The sequence below is a fragment of the Bufo bufo genome, chromosome 5 (genome assembly GCF_905171765.1).
Source record: "Bufo bufo chromosome 5, aBufBuf1.1, whole genome shotgun sequence".
Lineage (NCBI taxonomy): Eukaryota > Metazoa > Chordata > Amphibia > Anura > Bufonidae > Bufo > Bufo bufo.
In genome coordinates this window covers 150,617,645-150,642,711 of record NC_053393.1, presented here as the reverse complement: position 1 = coordinate 150,642,711, position 25,067 = coordinate 150,617,645, and the positions used below count along the sequence as shown (strand labels likewise).

Sequence of the window (25,067 nt, the reverse complement as noted above, 5' to 3'; positions counted from 1 at the left end):
GCATTATTCCTCTTGTGGCACCTGTTATAGCTTATAACTGTATTCACAATTCTGCTAGTTGCTAGAGGAGACAGTCGACCAAGCCTGCTGACAGACGCCCCTTACAGCTTGGCTCTTACAAGGCAGTGTGAGGGTTTGTTTTTCCATTGAAACGCTGTACAGTGTATGTTATAGACTACACTTTCACAATGCAAATCTGTAGAGCCATCAAGGAAGGCTGCCGAACTGCAAATAAAATGTACAGTTCTAGGTGAATACTACTGTCTCGCGGCCATTACTGAGTACACGGCACACCTTCTGCCCACAAAAAGTTTTGCAGACATCTTCACCGCAGTGTGACAACTCGTATACTAAACTGCAAGGTCGTCCGGCTTCCCAGAGAGACTAGCCACACAACCCTCTCAGACATGACCAATTACTACTCCTCCCACTCTCACAGTTTCCAAAGAAGATATAAAAGTTCAGAAACTGTCTGAAGACCTCTCGTATACGTACTCTGTAAAATTATGTTCAAATGTGGAAATCTGTTTAAAGAGTATTTTCTGTTTGAAATTTGGCTATAAATCAACAGTACAAGTGGTGACAAAGAAACTTGGTAATATATCTGTTGCAGAAAAAATGTCCCTTTCTCTATTTATCAGACTCTTCTCCTCCTCCCCTGCCCTGATCACTTAAGCTGGATGGAACTGGTGTCTCAAATTCACCTGTCTGGGCTCCAGTGGTGCAATCTCTGTCTTTGGCCGCACTGGGAGAGATGTACTAATAAGCCACGCCCCCGGGTGACGTCACAGGATCCTTAGGAACAGTGCTGGAGGAGATTAGCAGTGGGCTGATTGCTAAGCTTCTCTATTCCTATGTGCTAGTGTTTCTGACTAAAGGGGCGCCGAGTCATGACCTATCAGGTTCTGATCCTGGAACTCGGTGCTCTATTTAAACCCCTTCCTGGCCATACACCAGTGCCAGTGATAGCCTCTGGCTCACTTAACTGTGTTCCTGGTTCCTAAGTTTATTGGACTGCTCGTTCCTCTGACCCCAGCTTGTCTTTTGACCATTTGTCTCTCATTTGGTACTGCACAGCCTGACTGGTTCTCACCCATTTACGTACGACCCTGTTTTAGTGTTGTTTTGTCTATTGGTGTTTGTACGCCTCTGCACATAAGCAGTGCAGTGACTGTCAACCAGTTTCGGTCTTGCTACCTAGGGCTTGTACAGCAAGTTGGGAATGCGGGCTGCATTGTAGGTCAGGGCTCACTGTCTGTGGCTTTCCCTACCTACAGGCGTTACAACTAGATTCACAGCTCATGCTGCTGCTTCTGAATGCAAATATGAGTAAGGCAAGGAAGGATGATCTTCTCTTTTCTTTGTGTGCTGTTTACGAGAGACAACCCCTCAGCTAGTCTCCACACCTCTGGAGCAATAAGAGAAAAAATAAGTTCATATAAAAGAGGTTTCTGGAACTTCTCTATTAAATGTTGACAACTTTTGCTCTATAGTATAAGTCATTTTTTTGCACTAAGTTTGTGTTTGCTTTTCTTTGATGTCATAGAATACTGTGACGGCTGCAACAGAAATCACTAACTAAATTCATGTGTGGATGATGAAAAATGGCCAGCGCTGACTGTGTGATAATACACGTCAGCCTCTATCCTACGATCCTACTCAGTAAACAATGAATGCAAAATAAGAAGAACATTGATCACTCGGGATTGATCTGCACAATGCTGTACTTACAATTAATACATATGGTTTACTTCCATTTGATGCCTAGGATCCTTAAAGTAAATTCGATTCCTCATTTATAATTCAAGCATTCAAGGAGTAAAGAAGATAAGTATAAATTGCATAAAATGGTTATTTTCCTATATATGCATTTTTAGGGAGTTTTTGATTTCCGTCTCATACAGCACCAACTTATTCTATAGTACGATACAGAGAATGTCATAATTCCTCACACTCTAATTTCCGTTTCTCACAAAAATATACGCTGAGGCCAATTTCAAAGGAAAACAATTAACCTATTAGGGTATGTTCACACGACGGATTTTGAAAATCGGCCCACAAAATTCAGCATGGAACCCCCACGTTTGTTTTTTCAGTTTTTATGCGTTTTTACAAGTTTTTCATGAGGTTATTGACACATTTTTGAAGTGGTTTTTCATAAAAAAGTAGATGAGTGTTTACGAGAAAACAAAATAGCATTTTCAGTTCATGTTTTTTGGAAATTGGCTTAGACCTCATGACGTTTTTTTGCATTCCTTTAGATGAACTTTGCAGGATGTATTTATGGATTTTTCCAGCGTAAAAGAGAACCTGTCACCATAAAATGGAATGCAATCTGCAGGCAGCATGTTATAGAGCAGGAGGAGCTGAGCAGATTGGTATATAGTTTTGTTGGAAAAGATTTATTAAAACTTGTCATTTATACATTTAAATCTCTGTTTTTACTGACTTCAGTTGTATATGGGGGAGGTGTTATCAGTGATAGTATTCATTGTGTAAGTGTGTTATCAGTAATTGATAGCTGTACACAAGGGTGGTCTAGGAAAAGCAGAGGTTTAGGCCTCTTGCACACAGCCGTTGTTCGGCACACTGGGGACCGTAATTTGCGGTCCCCAATGCATGGGCACCATCCGTGCGATTGCCGCAACAGATCCAGACCCATTCAACTTGAATAGGTCTGTGATCCATCCGCACCGCAAAAAAATAGAACAAGTTCTATTTTTTTGCGGTGCGGAGGCACGGACAAAACCCAACGGAAGTGAATGGGTCCGCATCCATATATTGCTGCAGTCAATGCTAACCTCAACATCTAAGAGGCTTACAGAAGAAGGGGGCTTCCTCTCTCAATCCATCTGTTCCCTGCAATGCAATCGAGGGGTGCTGTTGGTTGCCACGGCACCCTAAAGCCTTACAAAGGTTTGCCATGTATGGAAGCCAATGAGGCCCATCCCCCAAGTTTTAATGCAGTACAATACAGCATGTACCAGACCCTCAGAAAATAAAGTCCCATAGTGGGACAGAAATAAAAAAATTTAAAAAGTGTCAAAAAAGTGCCCTTTCGGCTCATCAATTAATAAGAAAATGTGAAAAAATACAAAAATAGACATATTAAGTATCACAATTTTTGTAATGACCGTCTCTACAAAATTATCACATGATTTACCCGTCAAGTGAATACTGTCAAAAATAAATTAATTAAAAACTATCAAAACAGCCATTTTTTGGTTACTTCACCCCCAAAAATCATTACATCAAACGATCAAAAAGTCATATAAACTCTAAAATTGTACCAAAGAAAATGTCACTTCATCCCGCAAAAAACAAGCTCTCACACAAGACCATCTCCAGAAAAATGTTAAAAAATAAGGCTATCGGGAAAAATATTTCAAAAATGCTTTTATTGTGTAAAACTGAAAATAAAAATATACATATTTGGTACTGCTACATCCGTAATGACTAGCTCAAAAAAAAATATCACATGATCTACCTTGCAGATAAATAAATAAAAACTATACCATAATAGTCAATTCTGATCACTTTGCCTTGCAAAAAACATATCAAGCAATCAAAAAGTTTTATGTGCCGCAAAATTGAACCAATGAAAACATCAACTCATCCTGCAAAAAACAAGCCATCACACAAGACCATTGTCAGAAAAATAAAACAAATATTGCTCTCAGAAAATGGCGATACAATAACATGATTTTTCAAAATGCTTTAATTGTGTAAAAGTAGAAAAACTTAAAGAAAACTATATAAAATTGGTATCCCTGTAATCATACTGATCAGCAGAAAAAATATAACATCATTTTTCCTGCATGGTGTTCGCCACAAAAACAAATCCCAAAAAGCAATGAGGGAATTTTCTTTATCCTGCTTCCCATATACCAAAATAAAAAGTGATCAAAAAGTTGTTGTACCTCAAAATAGTACCAATAGTAAGGTCAACGTATCCCGCAAAAAAAAGAAAAGCGTTCATAAATCTCTATTAAGAGAAAAATAAAATAAAATTATGGTCGTCAGAAAATAGCTGTTCTGATATCCCAGAAGCTGTTTGAGAGCAACACAGCATCTGTATACCAATCCATAAAGATATAAGCTGCAGAAGCTTTCTCTACTGAAACCTGCATTGTACCCAAATAGCAAACTGGCAAACGCAGGACACATTGGGCACTGAATAATGGGTACTGTGGAAAAATTGCAATTTTCACTTTGCACCATCTACTGTGCATTCATCTTTGCAAAACTCCCATGGGGTCAAAATGCTAATAACGCCCGTTGGAAAATTGTGTGTGAGGTGTATGGTTTTCAAAATGGGGTCACTTCTTGGAAGCTTATTTCACCTCAGAGCTTCTGCAGTTGTTGGCCAATGCTGTATAAATCACCAAACTATGTTTCAAATGCGCATGGTGTTCATTCTCTTCTATCCCCGGCAGTGTACCCAAACAGAAGTTTACGAGCACATAGGGAATATTGTCATACTCAGGAAAAATCATGGAGCAAAATTTGGTGATCTTTTTCTCCTATTTCCAATTTTGAATACAAAATATTTGATGTTAAAACTACATATGATTGAAATACAATGTAATTTTTAATTTCATGTCCCAATCTTAAAAAATTATATGAACCGCCTTTGAGGTCAAGCCAATCACTATTCCCCTAGGTGAATGCTTTAAAGGGTTCAGTTGGCAAAATGGGGTAACTTTTTAGGATTTTACATTTTTAGATGTAATGGTACATCAGGGGCTCTGCAAATGTGACAAGGCACCGGAGAACCATTCAAATGAAATCTGCCCTCCAAAAGCCAAATAGCACTCCTTCCCTTCTGAGCCCCGCAGTATGCCTATACTACAGCAGTTTACGGCCACATATGGGGTGTTGTCTTATTCAGGAGAAAATGGGTAACCAATTTCGAGTTGTATTTTCTCCTGTTCCCCTTGTGAGGTTAAACAAGTATTTCTAAATTACACTCACTACACCCCTTAATAAATTACTTAAGGGGTGTAATATGAGGTCATGTTTTTTGGGAGTTTCCTCTGTAGTAGTACCTTAGGGTCTCTTCAAATGCGACATAGAGCTCAAAAAACATTTCAGCAAAATCGGCCCTTCAAAAGCTCCTTCCCTTCTGAGCCCTGCTATGTGCTCACACAACAGTTTACGACTACATATGAGATGTTGCCATATTCAGGAAAAAATGAACAAATTGTAGGGTGCTTTTTCTCCTGTTACCCTTTGTGAAAATGAAAAATTTAGGGCAATTTCTTTTTTTAGGGGTGTATTTTCCAAAATGGGATCACATTTGGGGTGTTTCTACTGCAGGGGTACCTCAGGGTCTCTTCAAACACAACAGGACACCCAAAAACCATATGGCGTTCCTTCTCTTCTGAGCTCTGTGGTGTGTCCATACAGCAGTGTACAGCCACATGTGGGTTTTTTCTGTAAACTGCAGAATCAGGGTAAAAAATATATTGATGTTTATTTTGCTGTTAACCCTTGATGTGTTACAGGAATAAATAATATGGAAAATCTTAACAAAAAATGAAATTTTAACATTTCCCCTTCATTTTGCTTGAATTCCTATGGAATAACTGGTGAACTAGCAAAACCATTAACAGATTTATTTAACCAATCACTGGTAACAGGAGTCGTCCCAGAAGATTGGAAATTAGCAAATGTTGTGCCCATTCACAAGAAAGGTAGTAGGGAGGAATCGGGCAACTATAGGCCAGTAAGCCTGACATCAATAGTGGGGAAAATAATGGAAACCATACTTAAGGAGAGGATTTTGGAACATCTAAAATCCCATTGATTGAAAGATGAAAAACAGCATGGGTTTACTTCAGGGAGATCATGTCAAACTAATCTTATTGATTTTTTTGATTGGGTGACTAAAATAATAGATGGCGGAGGTGCAGTAGACATTGCTTATCTAGACTTTAGTAAGGCTTTTGATACTGTCCCACATAGAAGGCTTATCAATAAATTGCAGTCTTTGTGCTTGGACTCCCATATTGTTGAATGGATTAAGCAGTGGCTGAGGGACAGACAACAGAGGGTTGTAGTCAATGGAGTATATTTAGACCATGGTCTTGTTACCAGTGAGGTACCTCAGGGATCTGTTGTGGGACCCATATTGTTTAATATCTTTATCAGCGAAATTGCAGAAGGCCTCGATGGTAAGGTGTGTCTTTTTGCTGATGACACAAAGATTTGTAACAGGGTTGATGTTCCTGGAGGGATACACCAAATGGAAAAGGATTTAGGAAAACTAGAGGAATGGTCAAAAATCTGGCAACTAAAATTTTATGTTGATAAGTGCAAGATAATGCACCTGGGGCGTAAAAACCCAAGAGCAGAATATACAATCAGTGATACCGTCCTAACCTCAGTATCTGAGGAAAGGGATTTAGGGGTATTTTTTTCAGAAGACTTAAAGGTAGGCAGACAATGTCATAGAGCAGCAGGAAATGCTAGCAGAATGCTTGGGTGTATAGGGAGAGGCATTTCCAGTAGAAAGAGGGAGGTGCTCATGCCACTCTACAGAGCACTAGTGAGACATCATTTGGAGTATTGTGCTCAGTACTGGAGACCATATCTCCAGAAGGATATTGATATTTTGGAGAGAGTTCAGAGAAGAGCTACTAAACTAGTACATGGATTGCAGGATAAAACTTACCAGGAAAGATTAAAGGACATTAACATGTATAGCTTGGAAGAAAGACGAGACAGAGGGGATATGATAGAAACTTTTAAATACATAAAGGGAATCAACAAGGTAAAAGAGGAGAGAATATTTAAAAGAAGAAAAACTGCTACAAGAGAACATAGTTTTAAATTAGAGGGGCAAAGGTTTAAAAGTAATATCAGGAAGTATTACTTTACTGAGAGAGTAGTGGATGCATTGAATAGCCTTCCTGCAGAAGTGGTAGCTGCAAATACAGTGTAGGAGTTTAAGCATGCATGGGATAGGCATAAGGCCATCCTTCATATAAGATAGGGCCAAGGGCTATTCATGGTATTCAGTATATTGGGCAGACTAGATGGGCCAAATGGTTCTTATCTGCCGACACATTCTAATAACTAAATGGGCTTCTAAAATCAGTTTTAAATCATTTGAGGGGCAGAGTTGCTAAAATGGGGTCATTTATTGGTGGTTTCTATAAGGTAAGCCCCCAAAGTCACTTCAAAACTGAATTAGCTGTTAAAAAGTAATTTTGGAAATTTTCTTAAAAAAAGTGAAAAATTGCTTCTAAAATTCAAAGTCTTCTAATGTCCTAAAAAAAATTACAATTACAAAATGATGCCAACATAAAGTAGATATATGATGAATGTTAATTAATAGCTATTTTGTGAGGTATCTGTCTTAGGCTACATGCCCACAAACGTGGTTTGGTTCCGCATCCGAGCAGCATTTTTTGAAGCTCGGGTGCGGACCCATTCACTTCAATGGGGCCGCAAAAGATGCGGACAGCACTCCGTGTGCTGTCTGCATCCGTTGCTCCGTTCCGTAGCCCCGCAAAAAAAATAGAACATGTCCTATTCTTGTCTGTTTTGCGGACAAGGATAGGCATTGTTACAATGGAGCCGCAAAAAAAAAACAGATGCCATACGGACGTCATCCGTTTTTTTTTGCGGATACGCAGTTTGCGGACCGCAAAACACATACGGTTGTGTGCATCTAGCCTTAACCCCTTAAGGACCGGGCTCATTTTCACCTTAAGGACCAGGCCATTTTTTGGAAATCTGACGAGTGTCACTTTAAGTGCTAATAACTTTAAAATGCTTTGACTTATCCAGGCCGTTCTGAGATTGTTTTTTCGTCACATATTGTACTTCATGACACTGGTAAAATGAAGTAAAAAAAATACCTAATTTACCAAAAATTTGGAAAAATTAGCAAATTTCAAAGTTTCAGTTTCTCTACTTCTGTAATACATAGTAATACCCAAAAAAATTAAGATGACTTTACATTCCCCATATGTCTACTTCATGCTTGAATTGTTTTGGGAATGATATTTTATTTTTTGGGGATGTTATAAGGCTTAGAAGTTTAGAAGCAAATCTTGAAATTTTTCCGAAATTTACAAAAACTCAATTTTTAGGGACCAGTTCAGGTTTGAAGTCACTTTGCGAGGCTTACATAATAGAAACCACCCAAAAATGACCCCATCTAAGAAACTACACCCCTCAAGGTATTCAAAACTGATTTTGCATACATTGTTAACCCTTTAGGTGTTGCACAAGAGTTATTGGCAAATGGGGAGGAAATTTGAGAATTTCATTTTTTTGTCTAATTTTTCATTTTAACCCATTTTTTCCACTAACAAAGCAAGGGTTAACAGCCAAACAAGACTGTATCTTTATTGCCCTGACTCTGCCGTTTACAGAAACACCCAATATGTGGCCGTAAACTACTGTACCGCCACACACCGGGGCGTAGAGTGAAAGGTGCTCCGTTTGGTTTTTGGAAGGCAGATTTTTATGGACTGGTTTATTTACACCATGTCCTATTTGAAGCCCCCTGATGCACCCCTAGAGGAGAAACTCCCTAAAAGTGACCCCATCTAAGAAACTACACCCCTCAAGGTATTCAAAACTGATTTTACATACGTCGTTAACCCTTTAGGTGTTGCACAAGAGTTATTGGCAAATGGAGATGAAATTTGAGAATTTCATTTTTTTGCCTAATTTTCAATTTTAACCCATTTTTTCCACTAACAAAGCAAGGGTTAACAGCCAAACAAAACTGTATCTTTATTGCCCTGACTCTGCTGTTCACAGAAACACCCCATATGTGGCCGTAAACTACTGTATGGCCACACAGCGGGGCGTAGAGTGAAAGGTGCGCCGTTTAGTTTTTGGAGGGCTAATTTTGCTGGACTGTTTTTTTGACACCATGTCCCATTTGAAGCCCCCCTGATGCACCCCTGGAGTAGAAACTCCATAAAAGTGACCCCATCAAAGAAACTACACCCCTCAAGGTATTCAAAACTGATTTTACAAACTTTGTTAACCCTTTAGGTGTTGCACAAGATTTAATGGAAAATAGAGACACAATTTCAAAATTTCACATTTTTGGCAGATTTTCCATTTTAATATTTTTTTTCCAGTTACAAAGCAAGGGTTAACAGCCAAACAAAACTCATTATTTATGGCCCTGATTCTGTAGTTTACAGAAACACCCCATATGTGGTCGTAAACCGCTGTACGGGCACACGGCATGGCGCAGAAGGAAAGGAATGCCATACGGTTTTTGGAAGGCAGGTTTTGCTGGACTGTTTTTTTTTACACCATGTCCCATTTGAAGCCCCCCTGATGCACCCCTAGAGTAGAAACTCCATAAAAGTGACCCAATCTAAGAAACTACACCCCTCAAGGTATTCAAAACTGATTTTACAAACTTTGTTAACCCTTTAGGTGTTGCACAAGATTTAATGGAAAATAGAGACACAATTTCAAAATTTCACATTTTTGGCAGATTTTCCATTTTAATATTTTTTTTCCAGTTACAAAGCAAGGGTTAACAGCCAAACAAAACTCATAGAGCAGGTTGTCACGGACGCGGCAATACCTAATATGTATACAATTTTTTTTATTTATGTAAGTTTTATACAATAACTTCATTTTTAAAACCAAAAAAATGTTTTAGTGTCTCCATAGTCTAAGAGCCATAGTTTTTTTAGTTTTTGGGTGATTATCTTGAGTAGGGTCTCATTTTTTGCGGGATGAGATGACGGTTTGATTGGCACTATTTTGGGGTGCATATGACTTTTTGATCGCTTGCTATTACACTTTTTGTGACGTAAGATGGCAAAAAATTGCTTTTTTTACACCGTTTTTTTTTTGTTTTTTTTTACGGTGGTCACCTGAGGGGTTAGGTCATGTCATATTTTTATAGAACCGGTCGATACGGACGCGGCGATACCTAATATGTTTACTTTATTTTTATTTATGTAAGATTTACACAATGATTTCATTTTTGAAACAAAAAAAAATCATGTTTTAGTGTTTCCATAGTCTAAGAGCCATAGTTTTTTCAGTTTTTGGGCGATTATCTTGAGGAGGGTCTCATTTTTTGCGGGATGAGATCACGGTTTGATTGGTACTATTTTGGCGTACATGCAACTTTTTTGATCACTTGTATTACCTTTTTTGGGAAGTAAGGTGGGCAAAATTTCAATTTTCTCATAGTTTTTATTTTTTTATTTTTATGGCGTTCACCATGTGGGGAAAATAACATGACCGTTTTATAGATCAGGTCGTTACGGACGCGGCGATACCTAATATGTGTAGTTTATTTTATTTTTTTAATTTTTATTCAGTGATAAATGTTTTGTTTTTTTATCTTAACTTTTTTCACTTTTTTTTACATTTTTTTGACCCAGACCCACTTGGTTCTTGAAAATCCAGTGGGTCTGATGTCTGTATAATACAGTACAGTACAATATATATTGTACTGCACTGTATTTTACTTACACTGAACAGATCTATGCTTTTAGCATAGATCTGTTCAGCACCATGGACAGCAGGACGCCTGAGCAGGCGTCCTGTTGCCATGGGAACCTTCCCCGTCTGCCACAACTTCGCAGACGGGGAAGGGTAAGCACAGGGCTGAGGGGGGCTCTCTCCCTCTCCATCGGGGGGCTGCAAAGGCACAGCAGCCCCCCGATGGAGAGGGAGGGAGCTCCCTGACCGATGACAGTTAACTTTTTCCATACAGCGGTCCGTACGGACCGCGGTATGGAAAGGGTTAAACGGCTGACATCTGCACAGATGTCAGTCGTTTATACCAGGGTGCCAGCAATGTGCTGGCACCCTGGTATAACCACTAGAAGCCAACGATCGTTCATGGGGAGGTGGGCGGGGGATCGCGATCCCGCCTGCCGCAACGCCCGCAACGCCACCACCGCATGCGACACCCCCCCGCGCACCACCCGCCGGCATCAAATCATGCAGGGGTGCAGGGGGGGTGAAAAATATTGATTTTAGGCACTGTAAAGTTTCTGATCCTCAGAATTGACCTGCGGTTTGCTGCGATCGCCGACACGGGGGGGTCACATGACCCCCCCTGGCGTTGTGACAGGATGCCGGCTGAATGATTTCAGCCGGCATCCTGTTCAGATTAACCCCTGGGGCGCCGGAATGCCTATTTAAAGTTAGGACGTACCGGTACGTCCTTGGTCCTTAAGGACTCGGGAAATAGGGCGTACCGGTACGTCCTATGTCCTTAAGGGGTTAAACTCAGAAAAATATCTAATTTAGAAAATTGTGAATGTTTCCAAATGTGTTTTTGTTTATTTTTATAAATGACGGTAAAAGATGTTGTTTTCTTTTTTAAATATAATCTTTATTAACTTTTATCAATTTTCATTCCAAAAGCATGTTACAGAATTATGAAAAATTGACAAGGTTTGACATAAAGATACAATATATTTGTCTCATATTGAAAAATTCTTTACATGAATAAAGCTGACCCCTAGCTGAACCTCTTTTCACATTATTTATTGACCACTCGATCAAAATTCTGATCTTTAAGCTAGTCGGCTAGCCCCCAGCTGAAGATAACCCCTTGCCCCCCCCCTCCTTCCCCCCCCCCCCCCAAACTTTTTTTTTTTTTTCCTCCAGTATACCGGGTCCCGACCTAATTTATGTATTAATCGGACAATAATGTCCCTAATGTCCCCGCCACTTTTCGTTTTAAATACCACTCCGAGGATAGAAATGGTGCCATCAAGCTCTTCAACTCCAGATCTGAATATACTATTATTATAAAATCCACCCATCTTTTGAAAAAATGTTCGATACGTTTTCCCCTAACAGAGTTCGCCTCTATTCTCTCCATATCAAAGCATTTTTTGACATGTTCTAATATTTCATTCATTGAAGGTACCTTTGGTTTAAGCCAGCTATTTAGTAGACATCTTTTAGCCGCCAGAATAATGATATGAACGATTGGTCGTATGTGCTTATTCTCTGGAGGAGCATGAAACAAAATACACTCAGGAGTACCGGGGATGGCGACACGGAGGGTAAAAGATGTTGACCCAAAGTTACCAGTAACATGAAAACATGAGAAACAATCTCAGAACCAGATCGCCCGGTGGCTCTCACTCCTATTGTTATGAAGTGCTTTGAACAACTTGTCCTTCAGGCACATGAAGAGCAAGATCTGCATCTCCATGGACCAATACCAGTTTGCTTACAGAGCACATTGGCCAACTGAGGATGCGGTCTCACTTACCCTTCACACCGCACTGTCACACCTGGAGCAGAGAGACAGCTATGTGCGGATGCTGTTCATTGATTACAGCTCGGCCTTTAACACCATCCCTCCCAACAAGTTGGCAACGAAACTGAACAACTTGGGTCTCAGCTCACACCTGTGCAACTGGATACTGGATTTTCTTACAAAAAGACCACAAATCGTACGCATGGGCAAGCACTTCTCTTCATCCTTAACACTAAACACTGGGGTACCACAAGTCTGTGTGTTGAACCATTTCCTTTACTCCCTCTTCACAAATGACTGCAAACCTATTCACAATACCAATACCATTATAAAATTTGCAGATGACACGACTGTGATAGGCCTGATCTCCAACAATGATGAAACAGCCTATAGGAAAGAGGTTGAGAACCTAGAGAAATGGAGTAAGAACAACAACCTCATACTCAATACCAAAAAAACAAAGGAGCTGATTCTGGATTTTAGGAAGAAGAAACGAAAGGGACACCAACCATACCATTAGCATAAATGGTGGAAACGTGGAGATAGTTCAAAGTTTCAGATTCCTGGGAGTTTATATTAGTCAGGACCAGTCATGGATAAAAAAACACAACAGAACTTACCAAAAAAGGCCTTCAGAGGCTTTATTTTCTGAGGAGTCTGAAGAAAGCACAACTCCCAAAACAGCTGCTAGACAATTTTTACAGATACACCATAGAATCTGTTATCACTGCATTACAGTGTGGTACTCCGGCTGCTCTTCTGAGGGCAAGAAGACCCTCAAGTGCATCATCAGAATGGCTGGACGAATCACTGGTACTCAGCTACCATCACTGGAGGACATCTTCACTGCTCGTTGCAGCCACAGGGCAAAAATTATCTGCGGGGATCCAACTCACCCCGGCCACAGCCGTTTCACTCCCCTATCCTCCAGTAGGCGTCTTAGAGCCCTACACGCCCGCACCACTAGGCTGAAGAACAGCTTTTACCCCCAAAGCAATCAGTCTCCTAAATGCTCAGAGATTATGACCCCTTCCTAGGATAGAAACTACCACAAACTGAAAGTGACTGCTGCATTCAAGACCCCATGATGATCTCTTGTCTGCAGTGGTGTCTGATCAGTGTGTATATATACTCATAAGCACTTCCTACTTTGCTCTTGCTATATATATGCTGTGAACTGTGAATAGTAATGCTTTCTAGGGCAATGATTCTTTTTTTCTATTGTAATGCTTTAATTTAAATGTCAGTTCTTGTTCCTCTGTCCATGGCATCTAGGATTGCTCCAAAAAACATTTCACTGTATTGTACATTGTATTACATTGTATTGTACAGTGACAAGAAAGGCATCTTATCTTATCTTATAAGTAAAACCATTCCAAAGTTATTACCAGATAGAGTGACATATGTCAGATTTACAAAATTTGGCTTAGTCATTAATGTGAAAACGGTCTGCGTCCTCAAGGGGTTCAAATATGACCAAAACATAATGAGCAATGTACACAGTAATCAAAGTCTATGATATGGTAATTCAAAGGTGAGTCATTTCATGGTCACTGGTAAATACAGTGAGTCAAGACAATGCATATGGGAATTAGAAACCTGCCATCAACACAACAGAACCTTCTCCAGTGTACAGAAAAAGTTGTCCTAGCCTCATGGATCATGTTAAAGCAAATACAAAGCCAAGTGGATTGTGGCACACTGTGTAAGGGAGTCGTACAGCTTAGCTGCTGGAATGCATTGTTCTTCATGCCACAGAAAGTAAAAGGTGCAGTTCTCCTCCCCTGCTAAACATCACCATGGAAATCTCCAGAGCAAGACCTTAATCCAGAAAGCAGGCAACCTTACAATGCCCTTTCACTTACATTTACTTTCCCCCAAGTATTTCGGATGACAAAGAGAGGCTTGAAATTTATGCTCTGTGCTTCATGTCCTTTCACTACAAGAAAGGCAATGTCTGTTCTCCTACAAATATGGAAACATAGTTGAAGGCTTCATATCATTTTTTTCATAAATGCCAAATATTGGGAGACACCCGCATGAAAAAGAGCCTTATAAAACTAGCAAACTCCTAAAGGTTAGGGTACTTTCACACTAGCGTTTTTCTTTTCCGGCATAGAGTTTCGTCCTAGGTTCTCTATACCGGAAAAGAACTGATCAGTTTTATCCCCTGAATGGAGAGAAATCTGTTCAGGATGCATCAGGATGTCTTCAGTTCAGTTCAGGACGGAGATCCGGCAATTCAGTAGCAAAAAACACAAAGGTTGATCTAGGATTTAGATAGTTTTGGTTCACAGTCACCCATTATTGCAACTCAATGTTTTCAAACCAGCACCTGGATGTGAATACTTTTGTAATTGCATGTAATTAAACATTTTGTATAGCCACTGAGTTTTTTAATAAATTGTATGTGTATAGACCACCTGCTGTTCCCCCCCCCCCCTTATTTCCTTGACCTTCTCACTGAGATGGCCGCACATGCTCAGTTTCATCCTTCAAGTGCTTCCTGAGCTGTGATAGGGAGAGCATGGACACACCCCCTGAGCTGTGATAGGGAGAGCATGGACACGCCCCCTGAGCTGTGATAGGGAGAGCATGGACACACCCCCTGAGCTGCAGCAGAGAAGACACTCCTCTTGAGCTTCCAGCTTGATATAAATCTAGCTGAGCAAGGAATGGGGAGATCTCTGGATCCATGTGAGGTACAGGGCTGGTTCTAGCTTTGTTAGAAAGAGATTGTCATGTACTGTATGATGTTTTTAGATTATTCATGGGATAACCCCCTTAAGGTGGTATTACACTGGCTGATGTACGGCAGTGCAGAGCTGATTAAACATCGGGAGGCACAATTCATTTACTTCCCCCCCCCCTCATTCTGTTCTATTCATTAGGGGCAGCACATCCCTGATTACAAAGGGAGATGAGCTGCCAATAAGAGGACATCTTTCATTCTGACGATGCCCAGCGGCCAATGAACAAGCGTTATACAAGCCAATTATGGCAAACAAACATTCCTAAAAAACACTTGTTCCTGATAGTTTGACGATAATTGTGCGGTCGAAATGACCCTTAAGAGCTCATGCACACGGACGTATACAGAACCATAAATTTCAATGGGTCCACAAAAAAAAACAGGTGTTCCGTGTGAATTCCGTTTCCGTATGTCTGTATTTCCGTTCCGCAAAAAAATAGTACATGTCCTATTATTGTCCGCATTACGGACAAGGATAGTGCTGTTCTATTAGGGGCCAGCTGTTCCGTTCCACAAAATACGGAATGCACACGGACGTCATCAGTATTTTTTGCATACCACAAAATACATACGGTCATGTGCATGAGGCCTTAGCCATGCTTCGTAGCATGCTTCCCACAAGCACGCAGACGATTAGCAAACAATCAGCTCTACTTACCAATGTACTCAATATTATAGACCTGTGATGGCTAATCTCCGGCACTCTAGCTGTAGTAAAACTACAACTCCCAAGATGCACACTTGCTTGGCTGTTCACAGAATTCCACAGAAATGAATGGATCATGCTGGGAGTCGTAGTTTCACCACAGCTGGAGTGCCGGAGGTTAGCCATCACTATTATAGACTATTCCCGTTATCTTTACTTGTTAGCCACCCAGACAGATAGCTGCTCTCACTTTGGCTGACATGGACTGCTCATGTACTTCATGATCACCGATTCATTTAAAAGGCTACTATGTAATACCATATTTCCCCTGCAGAGGCAGCAGCTTTCTCTGGCAACAACAGTTGATCATTGACTGGCTCATGGTGATCAGTTTATAGCCTGGTGGGCTTGTATAAAAAGGGGTTGTCATGATGAGACAGTCTCTAAGGTTAAAATAGGGACATAAAAAGTACCGTATTTTTCGTCCCATAAGACTCATATTTTCCCCCCAAAGTGGTGGAGTCTTATGGGGTGAATACTAATGAGAGCTTCCATTATGGAAGCGCTCATTAGTACCAGAGAACCAGGAAGCGGTGAATGCAGCATTCCCCGAGCTCTGTACTCACCACTTCCTGGTCCTTGGCTGTCGGCTGTGCACAGCGTGAGGGCGCTCTATGACCTCACGCTGTACGTGTCGAGTCACAGCACAGCCAATGGCAGGAAGAGCAGGAGGAGCGCTGGAGGTGGGTCTGATCTGAGGTCTTATTGTGGGATTATAAACATTGGGTCGTCTGATCTGTGGTCTGATTGAGGGTCTTATTAACATTGGGGGTCTGATTAGGGCTGTGAGCTGAGGTCTCATTAACATTGGGGGTCCGATTGTTGGTCTGATCTGAGGTCTAATGAGAAATATTTTTTTTCTTATTGTCCTCCTCTAAAATGTGTCTTATAGGGTGAAAAATCCAGTATTCATAACATTTCTAAAGGTTAGACACTGTCAACATATTTTACTTTTTGGGGAAAAATAGAAAAAGATATATGACTGCATCCATCTTCAAATCCATTCAAGTACTTTTGTAAAAAAAAAAAAGAAAAAAAAAATTGAACAAAGCCTAAGGCTATGAGAAAAGAAATTTGTCAAAAGAGAACAGCTTCTCCTTAAATACAGAGCTCTCTCCTGCCATGATGTGAAGCATCAAAAAAAACGATGTTTTTCAATAAAGAACGTATGATGTTAGTATATTGCACATGGGGTAGCAGAAGATCCAGCACCGTTATATCTTGATCAGCAATGGTGCTGGTGGAGTAAGCAGAGAGAAGTTGCTCTGTGACAGCTGTAAGAAAATATGGCGCTGCATGGCTTCTCTTAAAATGATTAGGCTCTGAGCGGTGAAATAACCAACATGCATTTACTCCCTTTGGCAAGCACATGTGGCAGTTGTGTAAACGCAGTAAGAAACCATTGCTTTATGTAACAAAAAGTCCTTCCTAACTGCACTGTGGAACCTGAATAGAAGAAATGACACGTCTTATTTTTCTGCGCTCATGTTGGTGACATTTGTCAGGAAACCTTTATGCACACAATGACCAATACTCCATATGGATCAATAATCCCTTCTGAGCTTGCTGCTGGGTTCTGCCATCTGCTGCAGAATGGTCTTACGCTGAAGGAAGAAATACTTGTCGGCCCCTTATACAAGGTAAGGTACCTCCTCCCTCTACAGTCCCTGTCAGTTTATGACTAAGAAGGAAGAAATACTTGTCGGCCCCTTATACAAGGTAAGGTACCTCCTCCTTCTACAGTCCCTGTCAGTATATGACTAAGAAGGAAGAAATACTTGTCGGCCCCTTATACAAGGTATGGTACCTCCTCTATCTACAGTCCCTGTCAGTATATGACTAAGAAGGAAGAAATACCTGTCGGCCCCTTATACAAGGGAAGGTACCTCCTCCCTCTACAGTCCCTGTCAGTTTATGACTAAGAAGGAAGAAATACTTGTCGGCCCCTTATACAAGGTAAGGTACCTCCTCCTTCTACAGTCCCTGTCAGTATATGACTAAGAAGGAAGAAATACTTGTCGGCCCCTTATACAAGGTAAGGTACCTCCTCCTTCTACAGTCCCTGTCAGTATATGACTAAGAAGGAAGAAATACTTGTCGGCCCCTTATACAAGGTAAGGTACCTCCTCCCTCTACAGTCCCTGTCAGTATATGACTAAGAAGGAAGAAATACTTGTCGGCCCCTTATACAAGGTATGGTACCTCCTCCATCTACAGTCCCTGTCAGTTTATGACTAAGAAGGAATAAATACTTGTCGGCCCCTTATACAAGGTAAGGTACCTCCTCCTTCTACAGTCCCTGTCAGTTTATGACTAAGAAGGAAGAAATACTTGTCGGCCCCTTATACAAGGTAAGGTACCTCCTCCTTCTACAGTCCCTGTCAGTATATGACTAAGAAGGAAGAAATACTTGTCGGCCCCTTATACAAGGTAAGGTACCTCCTCCCTCTACAGTCCCTGTCACTATATGACTAAGAAGGAAGAAATACTTGTCGGCCCCTTATACAAGGTAAGGTACCTCCTCCTACAATCCCTGTCAGTTTATGACTAAGAAGGAAGAAATACTTGTCGGCCCCTTATACAAGGTAAGGTATCTCCTCCCTCTACAGTCCCTGTCAGTTTATGACTAAGAAGGAAGAAATACTTGTCGGCCCCTTATACAAGGTAAGGTACCTCCTCCTTCTACAGTCCCTGTCAGTTTATGACTAAGAAGGAAGAAATACTTGTCGGCCCCTTATACAAGGTAAGGTACCTCCTCCTTCTACAGTCCCTGTCAGTTTATGACTACCATGTTACATTTGGCAGTGGAGGGTTAGAGCTACGTTTTACTTTAGAGGCCTCTGATCACAACTAATAATATAATTACCACTATTCACCATATGAGGCAGAGAATTTGCAGTGAAAGACTGCAACCTAAGGGTGCTGCCCCACATTCAGGTTTTTGTTGCCCAAACCAGGGGTGGATTAAAAAACACAGAAAAGTAACATCTGTTATTAATACTTTCTCTCCTTTTTATGATCCACTCCTGATTTGGGCTTCAAATACTACATAAAAAAACTGAACGTGTGGCAGCACCCTTAGGCTCCTGATGGTTCCTGACTTATCTGAATAAGGTAAACACTTCTCTTTAGGTTAGTGGAGTCATGATATTACAGCAGATTGTTAGAAAGGAATCTGCTGATCACTAGTGGAGGAGACAGCTGCATTTACACGCATCGATCTCCTCCAGAGTATGGGGAGGAGCGATTGCTAATGCCGTCGCTCTTCCCCTTAAGGACTTGTTGTTTGCCGGCAGCAGATCGTGTTCACATGGCACAATCTGCTGCCGGTAAACAACCATTTTTGCGTGCGCAGGAACGATCAGATTACCCGATGAATGAGCGTTTCGCTTGTTCATCAGGTAATCGGCAGTACATTTGCACCGCCCGATCATTGCTAACAGGCGTTACTATGAACACTCATAAGCAATAATCTGTGCAATTCTCGGACCGTGTATAGGGCCCTTAACCTAAATCCACAGTTTGAAATGTTTGCCGCTGACATTGTCCACCCTTTTTACTCTTAAAGGAGTTGTCCGGGATAAAATTATTATAATTTTTTTAAATTGTACTCACTATTAACAGCTGATTAAAGTTTCCCCCATATGTTTTATGTTATTTTTGCCATTTCTACAAGGCTCCGACGGTCCCCCAAGCATTGTTTACATCCATGTTTCTTTGCCTAACTTCCTGCCGCCGTAACTCTGCCCCCTCATCAATATTCCGCCTCCTTCATTCATTAGAAAGTGCCATGCCCGGTGACCTCACCGGACCGGAGAGGCGTGGCTTAGCACAATGTCACCACCCCTCCTTGCGATCTGCATTATTACTGAGGCTGATGGTGATGTCAGGGCTGGAGGGGCGTGGCTTATTGCACAATGTCTTCCATCCTAGCGCCCCTCCCAGCGATCTGAATAATTACTGAGGCTGTTGGTGACGTCACCGGGCTCCCTGCGAAGCGGAAGAAGAGGCTTCGCTCTGCAGCAAGGGAGCCGGTACGTCACTGAATGAGAAAATAGGCACTTCCGGCTGAGAATTTGCAATATGAAAACGGGGCATCAGGCATATGTCCCCTTAGAACAATGTCCCCGATCCCAGACAACCCCTCTAAAATAATCCATCCAAAATCATGTTCATTGCTTCTTTTTCACTTTGTTTTCTGTATGTATAATTTTAAATTCTTTTTTTTTTTTTTTTGCTGTTATCTTTTACTACTGGATATTAAAACAGTTTATTTATTTAGTACTATTTGCTATTTCTATTTTTTCTGCTGCATTATGTTTTACTGTCTGATACTAGCAGTTTATTTATTTAGTTGTTTATTTCTTTTCTTTTACGTTCTTTTACTGCCTGATACTACCATAGCGTATTTATTTAGTTGTTTTTTGTTACTTTCTTTTCTGTTACATTCTTTTCCTGCCTGATACTCCCATACCGTATTTATTTATTTAGTTGTTTGTTACTTTCTTTTCTGTTATGTTTTTTTACTGCCTGATACTCCCATACCGTATTTATTTATTTATTTAGTTGTTTATTTGTTACTTTCTTTTCTGGTATGTTTTTTTACTGCCTGATACTCCCATACCGCATTTATTTATTTAGTTGTTTATTTGTTACTTTCTTTCCCGTTATGTTCTTTTACTGCCTGATATTAGCATCGTTCATGCTTTTTTCACAGAAGGGAAATCGACGACTGTCGTCTATTTCCAGCAAGATACCACTGTGCATGAATTAATATGCAAGCACATTACCAATAAAAAATAAAATTAAAATAAATAGGAGTCTACAATATCTTTTTACCAAGTTCACACCAATAAAGTTGAATGATCCAACTCGGACAGTAAAATATATAAAGTTACGAGCAAATCCTGGAAGATTTATTGTGTCCTTGTCAATAAATGAGATTTACAACCTTTACTTAGGAAATACACTGTAATGAAAAGACTTAATAAATACATACGTGAAATAAAATAGTTACATGACACATGCCAATATGAACCGAAGCAAAACCACTGAGAGGAAATGAAATCCCACAGCTGTAACATTGCTGATGCCCCTGATACTGATGAAACACAAGTCCATTTCCTGTCTGCCTGCCTTCAAATGTTAAACTTACCCTGCATAAGAGCTTATCTAAAATCTCCCAACAAGCTGTCACCTTCTCACATTAAATCCCCAGAAATAAAATGCCACATGCACAAGAGCGCAGGCCGAAGACGACTAGACGGCATTCCTTATCGGACACAAACTAATTCTTGTGCAGTAAAAATGGAATTAAAGGGAAAATACTGCATGTTGATCACCGGCGTCTACAACCGGGGACTTCTTAGAATCCTGCTGAATGTGTCGCTCATCAGGGAAAAGGGCAATTCTTTAGAGTGCACAAAAACCATTCTGGAGCACAGGATTGAATTGGCCAGAATCCCACATTTTCCCATAGCGAGCAATGAAAGGTTAGCAGTGGGGCCTAAGAAGATGGCCAGCAAGGAGCCTATGGGCAGCAAAAGAGGCAGAAAGACTCTTTTATTTTATGCTAGGAATGCTGAATACTGGTTTCCAGGCTGATCTGGGGTAATGACCATGTGAGAAATATGAATGGGGCTGGTGGGCTTAGGGTGGATTAATATTACATAGAGCAGGGAAAAGTTCATGTAACAGATTGTAGAGCACACAAGGCTGAACACATTTATCATGCTCGCTGCCGCAGTCAAGAGGAAAGAAGTTTCTTCCCTTCTCATGTGGGAAATGGTTGGGGTTAGTGGGTTAGCAGAGCGAGGAGTATGTGGTTAGAGTGGTTGGTCTAAATCACTTTTCACTTGGGGACTAGCGCATACCTCCAATGAGAGTCACAGTGGTAGTCGCTGAATTATGGCGTCTCCTTGGAGAGACACCAGTGACTTTAGCGACTTTTCCTATCATTCTCATTTTGCGGAAACACAGCGTGGAGAAAGCATAAAAGCAGGAAGCCAGTCAGCAGCACATTATGGCTTATAGACTGTAAAACCTGGAGGCAGACTGTAAGTAATCCCCACGGCTCGGCTGGCTCCAGTTTAAACACCATGGACAGTACTCAGCACAGAAGCCAGAGCTCAAGTGAAACCAGCACTGAAAACAAAAGCAAAATGAGGATGAGGAGGGTGACCAGAGAAGAAGGTAGACAGGTCGAAGGAAGGACTCTACATAATAGATGCAATTCAAAGCCAAACATAAGCAAAGCTGGAAACTAAAAACACGAACAGAGGGGAAATGTCTGCAGTCAGTGTGTGGCTGCAATCCGAAAGCTTATTATCAGCGTTACTAAATAATCAAGCAGTGGATGGGAGGGGGGTTAGTAGACACCACTCCCACCACCTTATTGTCACCATGTAAAATCACACAAAGAAATGCCTCGCTGCTAAACATGCCCGCCGCACAAAGAGCTAGTCACTTAGCCTTAAGACCTCCTCCCCATAAAAATGGGAAAGGCCATCTCCATCATGGGACCTTCTCTCTGCCCAACGCTCCATGGACGTGTTATGGAGGTAGACATCTAGGAAAAGGGGTTAGGGATTGAGAAGCTATCTGCCGCTCCTTGCAAACAGTATTAAGGAACGATGATGGGCACCTTCTGTGCAGCAGTAGCCAACAGCCATCCTTTTAAACCCACGCATTTGAGGAAAGGTACCCGCTTTATAACCTTCTCTGCAACTTGTAATGTAAGACTCCAAAGGTGCCCATCAAGGATGAGTAGAAAGTAGCTGCAGGCACGAGGATCCCCAGGGGGCAGCTAAATCAGATTGTGTTGTAATCCTTTCAATCGCCATGGTGACACAAGGGCACTTCTGGTGTAGGGTTACCCTGTGGGTTTATCAGGTGGAGTTCTTACTACTATATAAGTCATGGTGAAGAGTGGAATTGCTTGGGCAGTAGAAGGATTGATGTAAATCTTGTGTGGACCAAGTAAAGCAGGTGGAGAATGGCAGGACACCTAATACCCAGTGTCACATGCATCCCCAGTATATTGAACACGTCCTATGATCCACATCTTCTGGGAAATAAGAATGGACAACCCAGACTGATCCAAGAATAAAGCCTCCTAGACAGAAGTGGCCACACACACAGGGGGACAGAAATCCAGGCTCTGCACACATGGACTCACTAGGCAGGTGCATGGGAGGTGCAAGCCAACACCATGGGGACACATCCTGCTCATTACAAGTCACCGACCCCAAGAGGCCTACAGGACCTGGAGGTACCCACTGCACCACCTCCACTGATGGCTCAGGGGGCAAACAACTAAGGGAAGTAGTAGTACCAGGGGCACTGAGCCATAGCATACAGGAGCACACACATGCAGTGAGGAGAGGGACAGGCATGTGCTAGTATGGACGGCTGGGGCATGGTCCACAGCTAGTCCTCCAGGATCCGGGGACCTTACCTGGTGCAGCAGCAGGGCCGCCAAGATGCGCAGGGTCGGCAGCAGGCTTCGGCACATGGTGAGGACAGGGCTGCTGATGGCTTCAGATGAAGAATACAGCAGTGTCCCAGATCTAGGAGCGGCGGCGGTGGTGCTGATCCGTGCACCCTGTGCCCAGCACACACTGGGTGATTTCCAGAGAATCCTGCAGTTGCCACCCTCCCCCCGGTAGGAGTCCCCGGGCTGCTTGCTCTGGAGGTGATAGCAGCCGCCGTCCCCTCTGCGCTGGAGATGCGCTCCCTATTGTCTGTACTCCACGGCGGAGGCGGACAGCAGGATGGCACGGAGCCGGCGGAGGCTGCACTTGTGAAGTGATGGGGCTCAGTCCTCCTCACTGTAACGGCCGCTCTCCCGTCAGAGCATCACCACACGGAGGAGCGCTGCCTCCCTCCGCCTACTGCTCCTCACACACTGATAACAATACAAGGCGCTGGCTGCAGGAGTCCCGGGCGGCTGCTGCTGCTGCTGCTGCTGCTGCTGCTGGCGGCTCCTCCTCCCCCTGTCACCGTCTCCTCACAGACAAGGTGCACGCCGGCTCACATAATAACATCCCCCTCAGACTTCGTGAGAAGAGCCCTCCCTCACACCCCACTGATCGATAAAATGGGGGCCTGGCTGCCATAGTACTTCACATGATTAATCAGAAATATGGCGGCCTGTCTGCTAATTGTGTAAGAAGCCTCATTGTGATAACCAGAGGTGAATACCACAGCCTCTTCTCCCCAAAATTCCAATTGTATTGTCCTATCATGAAGCCATGGTGATTTATTTATTTTTTTCTTAAAAATATAGCCATTTGATATTTTTCGGAATCGCTTCACCTCATGTTTTTTGTGAATAGACTCGTGGCTGTACCAATCCAAGGTACCACAGTCAGAATTCACATAGAATTTCGTATGAAAACCATGGCCTCTCAAAAATGGCGGTCACTATAATAAGAAGGGTTTTATAAAAGCGGCACTCGGGTTCCGAGTCTGAGCGCGAGGAGCAAGACGCGCATGTCGGCATGAGCTATGCAGGAGGCTTGGAGGAAGCGAGCTTCTTAAAGGGGTTATCCCATCATAATGATCACTGTTAAATCTGTTAATGATTTGACAGTGATCATTTTTGTAAATATACTTTATTAACAAATTCCCACCGATTAGGAGAAAATTCATCCCCACTTACCTTATTGTTGTGACTCGGTCTCCCCTGGTTACGACCACCGCTCTTCCGCAAAATCCCGATGGTCGCGCTTGCCCAGAAGACTTCTTCTTTTCTCCCGGCCGGGCCACTCGCTGTCCTGAACGCGCATGCTGCCGCGCATGCGCGACGGTGACTTCTTCCCGGCCAGAATAGTACAGAGCTGCGAACGCGCACGCCGGCTCTGTACTATACTGGCCAGCAATAAGTCACATTGCGCATGCGCGGCAGCGTGCGCGTTCAGTCCAGCGCGCGGCGCGGCCGGGAGAAGACTTCAATCAAGATGAAGCCCGCCCCCAGCCAGAATCCAGGAAGTGAACGCGCGGTGGCAGCAGGTAAGTATGAAACTGCTAAGTGGGATAACCCCTTTAAGCTATTTTAACAGCGCACAAGATGGGAAAACCTAACAGAGAAAAGTCCTGAGACACCCCAGGAATACAGAGGACCAACTCGAATCAAGGAGACATGGAGAGATTCCTCAAAAGAGGAGCCCCAGCAGCGAGGTCTGGTTCCAAGATGGCGCCGGACAGGGAATCCTCAGCACGCACAGAGCAGCTAGAATACTCTGCAGACTCAGATGGAGGCCGTGAGAGTGATGCTGAATCACTCCCCACAAAAGAAAACCTCCCGGTATCCAGAGCTTTTATAAGAGATGTTCTGGGAGAGGCACTGGCCCTGCTGAAGTAAGATTTACAAGACATCA

The 25,067-nt window shown here is 42.2% G+C and overlaps 1 protein-coding gene across 1 annotated transcript in view; it reads right to left on the bottom strand.

Moving 5' to 3' along the window:
• CDH2 (cadherin 2) overlaps positions 1-23,670 on the bottom strand; it is a 321,407-nt gene extending 297,737 nt beyond the window's left edge. The window contains exon 1 of the mRNA XM_040432080.1: positions 23,144-23,670. Coding sequence (XP_040288014.1) covers positions 23,144-23,200 — 57 coding nt within the window. The 5' untranslated portion in view covers positions 23,201-23,670. The remainder of the gene's footprint in view (positions 1-23,143) is intronic.
• Between the last annotated feature and the right edge of the window lie 1,397 nt (positions 23,671-25,067).